General features: G+C 37.0%; 1 protein-coding gene across 1 annotated transcript in view; it reads left to right on the top strand.

Moving 5' to 3' along the window:
- The window catches only part of AGTPBP1 (ATP/GTP binding protein 1), a 59,007-nt gene that overhangs the window by 25,877 nt on the left and 21,732 nt on the right, over window positions 1-11,398 (top strand). The window contains exons 18-24 of the mRNA XM_009328122.1: window positions 137-224; window positions 902-1,046; window positions 3,397-3,550; window positions 4,299-4,479; window positions 5,938-6,067; window positions 6,433-6,564; window positions 8,084-8,260. Of these exons, the coding sequence (XP_009326397.1) occupies window positions 137-224; window positions 902-1,046; window positions 3,397-3,550; window positions 4,299-4,479; window positions 5,938-6,067; window positions 6,433-6,564; window positions 8,084-8,260 (1,007 nt within the window). The remainder of the gene's footprint in view (window positions 1-136; window positions 225-901; window positions 1,047-3,396; window positions 3,551-4,298; window positions 4,480-5,937; window positions 6,068-6,432; window positions 6,565-8,083; window positions 8,261-11,398) is intronic.

The following is an 11,398-nucleotide window of genomic DNA, read 5'->3' as shown; positions in this document are numbered from 1 at the left end:
TGAAAACACACTCTGTGATAATGAGTAAATCGGTATAGGTAGTTTGGAGACTTGCATATAGGTGATGCGGTCCATTATTGCCAAGATCTTGACGTTTAATGTTAAGCATTAAAGCAAGATGCATTTTTTCTTTAAGGTATGCAGCCCCTCATGTATTCTGTTCAAGAAGCATTAAATTCTCGACCATGTTGGACTCGTGTTGGGACAGATATTTGTTACTATAAGTAAGTAACAAAATACAACATATTTGTATGTATATATCCAATCAAACATACAGCAAATCTTACACTGAGGATTAGTATGAGGTACAATTTTTGAGGAGGAATGTTTGCTTCTGAGTTTGATAATTCTATTTTAGTAGTTCTGTTGTGAACAGAACAGAGTTACTATGGAGAGTAACAGAAGTGATCGAAATACATAGGGTCTTGTTTTGTTAGCCACTGCTAATATTTAAGCTGTTCATCTTTTATACTTTTGTCAGAAATTGCATACTGTTCCAGAGAAGCTTTTAAGGGAATGTATATATACATGCTTACATGCTTAGGCTCCTGTGTTCTAGGGTGCAATCATTGTAGAGCAATCCCGGAACACAGGATGGGATGGTACAGCATATCCATGCGTTACCCTTCTTGGTCGACAATTGTTTTCTTCCTTTTTTTTGTTTTTGTTTTGTTGCTTGTTTTTGTTTACTCGCCTTTTCCCCATATGAATGGATGTGTATGACTGCTATAATAAAGTATCTTTACAGATGGTGGGAACCAGTGTATTTAACCTGGATGTACACAGAAGAGAAATACAATCACTAAAAATCTTCCTGGGTCTTAGAATCTGTGCTCAGGAATAATCAATGATACAAGAAAAAATTGTTCTAATGTGTTTATTACCTTCATTTTACCCTTAGGAATCACTTTTCAAGAAGTTCAATTGCTGCTGGAGGTCAGAAAGGAAAATCTTATTACACAATTACGTTCACAGTGACTTTCCAACATAAAGATGATGTCTGCTACTTTGCTTACCATTATCCATATACATACTCAACTTTAAAGGTGAGAAGATTATAATCTGTTACATAGATAAATATTTATATTTTTGGACAATGTGAAATGTAAGCATTCATGAGTGAATTCTTTTTATTTCTTTTTATAAAGTTCAAAATGCTCCTTAAAATGGAGAATTTTCATAAAATATTAGCGTTTAGACTGGCAAAGTGTAGGTTGTTCTAAAGAACAGTCACTGGAAAAATAAAATTGATAGTTGCTTGCAGGTTAAATGGGTTTTCTGGGAATCACAATTGACTGGAAACGTGCTAATTGGATGAAGTATTTGTGTTTGAGTTAAATGACTCATATCCTGCTGTTCTACATATACCTCTTCATAACTGACCTATTCAAGTTACTAAATTTAAGATAATTAGAGATCTTTTTAGGATAATGAATTGGCTAAAGAAGTGTTGTGAAGCTTTTAGTACTAAGCAAAACTCTTGGCTAGAATGTCTGTTGGTTGTTTCTGTCACAGCAATAAAAGTGAACTTAGGGATTCAGTAGCCAGTGTGTAACAGTGTTGAATGAAGCTTTTGACTAAGCCATATTTGTTCTTGGAAGAAGTACCTGTTAAGGGATGTTATAAGCAGCTGCTGCCTCCAACAGCTCTGGGGCCTGGCGGTTCCTCCTGCCCAGCTGCTGGAGCCCAGCCAAGGGACCCGGGGGTCTCTGTCCCAGACTGATGGATGTGGCTGCTGCTTTCCCCTTTGCTTGTAGGTTCAACCACTAGCGAGTCTGAGTGTGTATCCCAGAGAGGGAGAGAAAGTGACTCACGCACACACACTGGCACAGACAAGGTGCTGCCTCCGACAGCACCTGTGTGTAACACTACCAGGACTTGCTTAAAAGATAACTACAGACACCCAAGTCCCTTTCCTCCTCTCCAGCTGGTAAGGATTGCTGTTCACTAATAGAAGTGCACGCCCACCCACTCTCTAGAATCACAAGCACACGCACACTTGTGGATGACTGGCATGGCCCATCCCTGCCTGAATCCTAGTCTCCCTTACCTGCTGCACAGGCCTCCAACTTGCAGGCTAGTCCAGCCTGATGCTCAGTAGCAAACAGATGTGTGTGCTCACATACTCGTCTCACAGGCATTGCGCGCTTGTGGTTCCTCCCAGACGCCAGCATGGACTCTCTGCCCACCTGATACCCCTGCCTCGACCTGGGGCCTCATACTCGCTGGGTAGTCCACCTTGAAGTTTGCTATCAAATTGCACATGCACACCCCCATGAACACTAGCTTTGGGGAAGATGCATATGCTTGCCCCCTGCCCCCAGCAGCTGGTACTAGGCACACAGGCTCGTAACCCATGTTCCTACTCTAGGTGCAGGTACTGAGACACCCTCCCTTGCTTCACTCACCCTTATCACCCCACTAGTTGTTTTTTTTGGGGGGACACTGTTCTTGCCCCAGTGGCTGGACACCAAGACCCTTACCTACTCCAGTAGCTGGCACTGAGACCCCCTTCTGCTTCTGTTGCTGGCACTACAGACCAAAGGGTGCCTACACTGCCTACAGCTCCAGCTGCTGGCACCAAGTCTGCTCGCTTTGATCCCAACAGTAGCTGGCGCTTTGGACACAAAGTCTGTGGTGCCCACAGAGATGGTCCCAAGAGGTGTGGTCTCTCCAACTACTGCTGCTGAGACCCTTGCTCACTCCAGTTGCTACCCCAAATCCACTCACACCTGTTTTGTTAGTTGCACCAAGTCCACACAGCATTTGCATGCACAGGATAGAGAGTGAGGCTACACAGAGAGATAGCTAAGGGCAGACTAGGGATCACATGCCTAAGTTTTGTATAGTCCCACAGGCCCCCCTTGAATATCCCAAATCTTCATGTTCCTCTTGTTTCCTCCTTGTCCCTCAGGTGGCCCTCTCCAAAGCTTTGCCTGTAGATTCTTAATGGCCCATCAGTTAGAGACTGGAGACTTTGGGTTTTGCTATTGTTTCTGTTATGTCTCGTCTACCACGATTGTTTCTCTCTGTTCCTGTTTATTGTTTCTCCCTTTACTTGTTATGCCCTTTTGCACTGAAAAGGTCCCTGATCAGATAACCTTAATGAAACAGAGGTTCTTACCTTCCACATACCCTTATGGTGTCATGTGGTAGAAAATAATGTACCCTCTGTGCCTTCATCTTACTTGAAGCAGTTGGAAAAACAGACTCTATAAAGAGAAGTATTCAGTCAGTCAGAGATGTAGAGAATGATACTTCATGGTCAAAATTATGATGGAAACTTCAACATTGTTTAGAACAACAAAAAGATCGATTAAATAGTACCTGTGGAATTCATTGTGATACGTGACTGGAAAAGATTTGAAGTATTTTTTCATTATTTTTGGGATGAAGATGCATCTTCAGAAGCTGGAATCTATGCACAACCCTCAACAGATATATTTTCGACAAGACGTTCTCTGTGAGACCCTGGCTGGCAACAGTTGTCCCTTAGTCACTATTACAGCTATGCCAGAGTCCAATTACTATGAACATATCTATCAGTTCAGTAAGTATGACTTTTTTTTCTCATCAACTGAAAATAATGTAAAACTAGCTCTTTATGAAAAAAATCAGTATTAACTGTTGCACATTGTAAAAATAGCAGTGTAAAATAAGGTTAATGAATTTTATGAAATTAAGAGGCACCAATATTCAGGATTTGCTTTGTATTTAATAATATTTATTTGAGGTAGTCAAATAAGGATATTTATATCTGGATATATAAGACTCTGTATATTCATGTATTTTTAAATCGGTTGCTAGATATTTTTGTATGTTACATTTTGCAGACAACACTTCTTGGAAAAGAATACCTGACTTCTGAGTAACTTTTTTCTCCAAATGCTCAGGTTATTTGCTTGTCAAAAAGTCTTTCATAAAGCCAATATCTAAGCTACTGCGATTTGAAGTGAGCCTTAGTTATGACAGCATTCCTGGTTTGTTCCTCCCCCCCAGTATTTTTCTTGGCTATTGGAAAAAAAAGCCATCAAAGTCATCATATCATAATTGCCAGCTCAAAGTAGTTGTGACTGTATAATTATCTGATCCATTGTGAGTGTTCTGTAATTAGCAGTCCTTATAACAATATTCTGGCAAGCTCTATCTATAATACTGATACTCAATAATACTCAACTCCCAAATACTGTATTTTGCATTGTAATAAATGAAGCTGGCTATTGCCTCATTTTTTCAATTAACAAACTGTTTACTTAGCTTGAATCATATTTTGCAACTTCTATGCATACTTCTTTTAGGGAATCGTCCTTATGTTTTCCTATCTGCTCGTGTACATCCTGGAGAGACTAATGCAAGCTGGGTTATGAAGGGAACGCTGGAATACCTTATGAGCAATAATCCAAGTGCCCAATGTTTGCGAGAATCTTACATTTTCAAAATTATTCCAATGCTCAATCCAGATGGTGTCATCAGTGGAAAGTAAGCATAAGTTTACTCACAAATACGTAACCTGTACTACCATGTATTTCCATCTGTTACTTAAAAAAACAAAAAATAAACTAATCCTGGGAACATACAAATGCAATACTCAATATGGAAAAAAAAAATCCATATTTGCTAGGATTTTTCAATTTTTTTGCTTTTTAAAAGCACACGCATTGTTCCATGAATTTCAGTTTTATAAAAAGTATTTTCAGTTGTTCATGGATGATAATCATTCCTGTGTGATTTGACATGACATTTTAATTGTCTCTCTGAACTACAGTCTTGGATAGGTGTAGAGTGTTATATGACAGCACAGCTGCTTTTAGGAAAAGCTAAACAAATTCATGGTTCTCATGAAAAAGAACAGTCCTTGTATCTGAGAAAGCTTTTAACGTAATTTTTCTCCCTTTTTTTTTTAATTATAGTTTTTAGATGGATGTTATAGAAATGGCTGTTGTCAAATGTTACTAAAAGGGGGAAAGTTAATAGGTGTGTAAGAGTATCCTGATTTAATTGAAGTTATTAATGGTAACTCTTTCACTTACTACCACTTTTCATAATAAGTTTAAGGGATATTTCAGACCCTTTGGATACTGCTATGAGTAAGCATTCAAGCAGTCTGTATTTACTTGGTTACAGGGAATTCATACGAAGTGGAAATTTTGGTATGGTGAATCTACAGTTCCTTCTTACCTAGTTATGGGTAGTATTTTAAAAGGTTTTGTGAACAAAATAATAAAAATCAAACCATTTATGGATTTTAATAGAACCCTGTCTTTATATATGTAAAAGCATGTATATAACAGAACACCTGGAATTAAAACATTCAGAATACAAGTGAAAGTTTAATACAGGGACAATTAAGAAATCTGTCCCAGCAGACACAATCTAAAGACAAATGTACGGAAGACGACTGCATGAACATGAATTTCTGCAAGTTTAAAAGTTCTTGCTGATAGTTGACTGAATACAGAGATGATCTTTATTTGTTTGCTGGGTTTTTTGTTTGGGTTTTTTTTCTTGTTTTTCTCACAGCTACTTGTCTCCTAACAACTTCATGTTTCAAGTCTTAGATTTCTGGTTGACGTTAGTCTTTGTATTACAGAAGTCAAGACACCAAAATTGTAAAGATACCATATATTTGAAATTACTGATTTTGAACTAGCATTTGAATAGAATCGCAAGCCTTCAGTTTCAATAGCAAATAAGCAAGATTACAATTGACTTCATATAAGAAGCTACTTCTAATTTATTTTTAGGTTTTCTGTAACATAACTTAAAAACCCCCAAACACTTCTATTATTTGGCATGTTAGAAAACTGAAGTTTGTTTCTTACCAGACTCCTTCCAAAGAAGCAGTGGTGACGAGGAAAACTCAAGGTGGGGGGGAGGCTTATTTAGAAGTATGATAATACAGACTACATCATGCGTTTTTCCACCCCCCCACAATAGCCACCGTTGCTCTTTAAGTGGAGAAGATTTAAACAGACAGTGGCAAAATCCAAATCCAGATCTGCATCCCACTATTTACCATGCTAAAGGGTTACTGCAATATCTGGCTGCTATAAAACGTTTACCTTTGGTGAGTATGTGTGTGTAAGCAATTCTGAATCTTTTTAACCTTGTCTATGTAGCTAGTCTGTAAAGTAAACATTTTCATAAGATCTTATAAACTGTGTCACACTTAAATTTGACTTGGAGAACTGGTCTTCTGCAAACCTTTAGATCTAAATCTGCTTCCTTTGCTAGGGTAGAAGGTTAAACCTTCGTTAGATGAATCCTACATTTTTTGTCTTAATGCAAAAGTTAATTATATAAGGAGTTGTGTTTCCTAATTCTTTGGAACTTTCAACAGTACAAATAAAATTTTTTTTTGGCCTTCTATTACTTTTATAAAATGTTAATTCCATATGCCTTGGCTTTATTTTGCCAAATGATTTATTGTAGGTCTACTGCGATTATCATGGTCACTCTCGTAAAAAGAATGTATTTATGTATGGCTGCAGCATCAAAGAGACAATGTGGCACACAAATGTTAATGCTGCCTCTTGTGACGTGATCGAGGATCCTGGTTACAGGGTAAGTTTGACATTTGTACCTTTTCCATTTGGCATGAATTTGGAATATACTTTTCAAATAACTTCCCAATGTTAATACAGCTAAGGATTTAATGTTAGTAGAGTGCTTTATTTTTGGGGTCTTTGTACCAATACGTGCTTTTTTTGTGTTCAACATTACCATTATAGTGTATACATGGAAAATATGCTTCTGTGCATTTATAATTACTGGATGAAAAAAAGAGTTATTTAAGCATGGCAAACAATATTCTAGCAACAAGAAAATAAAAATACTGAATTGCTCTGAGAAATACTCATTTTTGTGTATGGAAATAGGCAAGGTTCCTCTTATAAAGATATGTAGTTAGGGCATGTGCCCCTAATACATATACATAATAACCTTGCACAAACAACATCCACTGTATTGTATGAACTTTCAAAAATTCCAAAAGATTTAAAGGATTACGTATTACCTGTTTCTTCTGTGTAACTCCACTGCCGCCTTGTGGCAATTGCAAATCTGTGCAACCTAATGCGTCCAAACCGTGTTTTTTTGAGGGGATGCAGAGTTAAGCTTGAAAAGCGTGTGAATGCACATTAAAACGCTTGTTATGCATTATGAGTGTAAATGACTACAGATGCTTTCAGATTTTTTCCTCAAATCTCCCTCACTTTAAAAAAAATTCTATTGCCTCTTGATTTTTTTTTTGGTGTGGTTTCCTGGACGCTGAGTCCGATGCCATTCACGTCTGCTGCCCAACATGTTTATATGGGGTTTTGTCACTTCAGCCTGTACTACCATAGCACACAAAAGACAAGTCAATAAGAGTTGTGGGAAAAAGCGTTTTGGTTTCAAAAAGGTGGGCTGAAATGTTTGGGCAAGTTTACACTAATAATGATATATGTATTACTGAAACAGTAAATTCGAAGTGGTCATGTGTTTTGGCTTAACTGTTACAAATGAAAGCTGAAAGGGTGTAGTCACTTTACATTAGTTAAATACATACATTTGCATAACTGTTTCTTGTCTTTTTCCAAAGCTGTCATGTAAACAGTTACATTGAACTTTGATTCATGTCCTTGAAGTTAAATATACACTCGTGCTTTGCAGAATACAAATGAATTTTATGTATTAATAAAATACTGCCTGTGTTATGTCTGCAAATCAGATTGTTGAAACAGTCTGAAACTGAATTAAATTAATTCATTATATGGTGTATGTAGTAGACCTGAGCAAAGTTAGCTCGGTGAATTAGGAGGAGATGGTGATCACCTGAAGAATTTTTTTGTATCATGATTCTTACCCACATGACTAAATCTGAAAAAGAGGATTTTAATAAGTAGGAAATGGCAAACCTATTGTCACTTGAACGCACTGGGTTTTGAAAAGTCAAGATAGAGAAATGTTTTCATTCTTGTTCTTTTAATTCAAATTGCAGCAAAATTCTCTGATAACAGTTTGTGATTGAATATTCCCCTCCCCCCTGCTTCCATAAGTGAAATAGAAGAATCGCTGTATTTTTCAAATTACTGTCCTGCAGGCACTCCCTAAGATCCTGAGTCAAACTGCTCCAGCATTCTGCATGGGCAGCTGCAGCTTTGTAGTGGAAAAATCCAAGGAGTCAACAGCACGAGTTGTTGTCTGGAGAGAGATAGGAGTACAAAGAAGCTACACAATGGAAAGCACGTTATGTGGATGTGACCAGGGCAAATATAAAGTAAGAAAATATATTGCTCTTCTTGCTTTATAATTTCTTCTATTTGCATTGGTATCTTGTTCTATAACCCCACTTGCTTGCTTGCTTTAAACTTCTAAAACTCTTCTAAGATCTCTGTGTACACTAATGTTAGAGTGAAATTACATAATTTACAATATTATAAGTTGCATAACAGTCTTTATCTGTCCCTTCCCCCCCCCCCCACGTAGTATGTTATGCTTATTGGCTGTTTTAACAAGATTAATATTAATTATGGCTTGTAACACATATGAATGCATGTAGTTAAAAAAAATCAGAACTATTCTTTCCAGTAGATGATTAAAATTGGGTAGTAATAAATGCCAATACTAGAATAAAAATTTCTTTTACACACAGCAATTTCAGACTTCACCATGGCAGTTCATGGTTCTTCAGCAGATATTTAGTAGTATCCCTTACAGAATTTTCCTGTGTAGCTGCAGAAACAGGCTTACAAATCAAAACACTTTCATATGAGGTTACCAGAACTACAAATTACACATCTCTGAACTCATCATACTGTTTGACTTCTTGACTTAAAACTTGTTTTCAATTTGTCTCCTTCAAAAGTATTAACAGGGATGGATATTTGAAAACAAAAGGTGACCCTGTTCATAGTTTCTCAGTAGTAGAAAACTTACTTCATAGAAAATATTCATAGGGGAAAAAATGGAGAACCACCACCCTAACATCTGACCTTCAACTTCTGTCACTGGGTTAAATTTAGCTACAAATTGAAGCAAGTTTTTAAAATGAACATTCATGGAAGAAGTCACAGCTTCCTCTACTTGAAAATAAAGTTTAAGAATGCTAATCAAGAAAATGACCACAAGCTTGAAATAAGGTGCTTGACAAAAAGAGGATCAGAAGGCTGGGATCAAGGGCTGGGGGCAGGAACAAAAAAAAAGTTGGAACAAGGTATATTTAATGTATTAATGTATGCTCCAACACCCATGCTTATCTCCCTAGGCAGAAGGAAGACAGATATTTTGGCAGGAATTTCAGTAGGTCCGTAACTACTAAATGAATGAGTTAGTTTTGTCAATTAACAACAGAAGCATTCCTACTATTGTCAGAATATTCCATTATTCCTCAGATGACATCATTATGGAGCTTTAAAAAATGATAACTCATCCAACTTGCTTATTTTGAAACTTCCAGAATATTCTTACAAATATGAACCTTCATGGCTTTAGCAGTGTTGCTACAGAAAGTTCTTAAGAAAGGTGAATTGAGGATGCTTTCTGGACAAACTTTCAAGATGCTTAACCTGCAAAGCCCTTCTTCACTAAGGGAGGAAAAAAATGGCTGAATTCTGTGGAAAAATCATTTATTCAAAAGGGAATAGCATTCCTTTATGTAATATAAAGTAGCTGATGAGATCAAATTGCTGTTCTGTCATTGATTTTATTTGGAATAAAACAGTTAGTGACATCTTGGTCATCCTCTGAACATACAGGAAGATTCTTCATTTTTTTTCCTCACTATGATAATGCTCAGACTTACTAAGAAAATGTGTCTAAAAGGCCAAGGTGACTAGACAGAACAAGAAAAGAGCAACATTTCTCCAATGAGAAGTTCAAAGAGATGAAAAGGCTCAGTCTTTTTTTGGTGGAGGGAGTGGGGCCAGCAACTCTGTGTATTGTATAAAGGTCTGAAGCACTTTTCCAGTCTTCTTCTGGTTTGGCATCATCACTGAATTTTGTTCAAAGCACAAAGAGGTTTACTCAACTATTCTGTTCTTTGTGGAAGAAATGCTGAGTCTTTGCCAAAGCTGCATAATATCAGGCCATCAATTTTTCTTTTTATTATTTGTTATTTTACTCAGACGATGATGCTAGACTATTTATAGCCAGGAAGCTGTTGAACTGCAGTTAGCAATTCTTACCTGAATTTAGGATCCCTAGTGACAGAGTTGTCTCTGGAAGCAATCTTGTTTTAACTGCTTGCATGAGGTCTTTGTAGTGCATTGAGAATTAGTGCTGCAAATATTGCTCAGTCATTTGTGATTCAAGATATTGAAAAGCAAACGTTGCGCTGAAAAGATGCTCCAAGATCTACTATGGAGGATAATTAAGATGCCAGACAAAAGAACAATTTCGTCAATAATTCAAACCATCTGAAAACTGAAATCAATCCCTTTCCTGATTGGAGATTAATAATTTTGGGAGTATTGCTTAATTTTTAAGTTAATTGAAAAGATTTTGTTATCTGGAAATTTTATGATGCACATAAAGAGAAGACATTAGGAGATAAGGGTTCAGTCAACAAACTTTGTCAGTTACCATGATGCTTCAGTCTCTAGATTTTGAGTTCTCAAAAATGATCATATCTTTGCAGCCTCTGCTGAATAAGAAAGCAGAACAAGGTGATGTTTTACTGTCCAACTGACTTCTCCAAATCTTAGGCTGTTTTCAATTTATTAAGTATATATTACAGGAATATTCTTCTCAACTTGATTTCGCAGTCCGTTGTGCCTTCGTTTTGCATCTTTGCTTTCGGGTAGCAAAGTTCATCACCGAGACACTCTATTTATGTGAAGGTATTTTCATGATGTGCTTAGTAAGGAAGACCTCAACCAGCCATCTAAAATGTTACTGTCTAGAAGAAAGTCAGTTGTATAAAACGTAAAGAAAAAGGAGTGATCAACTTGATTTCGCAGTCCGTTGTGCCTTCGTTTTGCATCTTTGCTTTCGGGTAGCAAAGTTCATCACCGAGACACTCTATTTATGTGAAGGTATTTTCATGATGTGCTTAGTAAGGAAGACCTCAACCAGCCATCTAAAATGTTACTGTCTAGAAGAAAGTCAGTTGTATAAAACGTAAAGAAAAAGGAGTGAAATTTGGTGCATGTTTAAAAAAAAAAAAAGCAGCTACTTCCAGGTGGCTTGTGCTTAAAAGCAATGCTTGTAACACGGAACTTTATTAGGCCACAGTTAAAGGTGCTAAAACAACAGTTGAAGGTGATGAGAGAGGATCAAGAAGAGGGGTGTAATCAAGACTGCAGTGAAAATGAACTTCACCTCAGTTCCTGTAGTTAGGGCAACTGTTTATTTCCTGAAACAGACTTTGGGTCTCTTGTTTCATGCAGATTAAGAGATTTGGCTGATGGAAGAATAA

Source organism: Pygoscelis adeliae, unplaced genomic scaffold (assembly GCF_000699105.1).
Source record: "Pygoscelis adeliae isolate BGI_AS28 unplaced genomic scaffold, ASM69910v1 Scaffold45, whole genome shotgun sequence".
NCBI lineage: Eukaryota > Metazoa > Chordata > Aves > Sphenisciformes > Spheniscidae > Pygoscelis > Pygoscelis adeliae.
The sequence above is the reverse complement of the archived record's forward strand: the minus strand, read 5'-3'. Positions and strand labels throughout refer to the sequence as shown.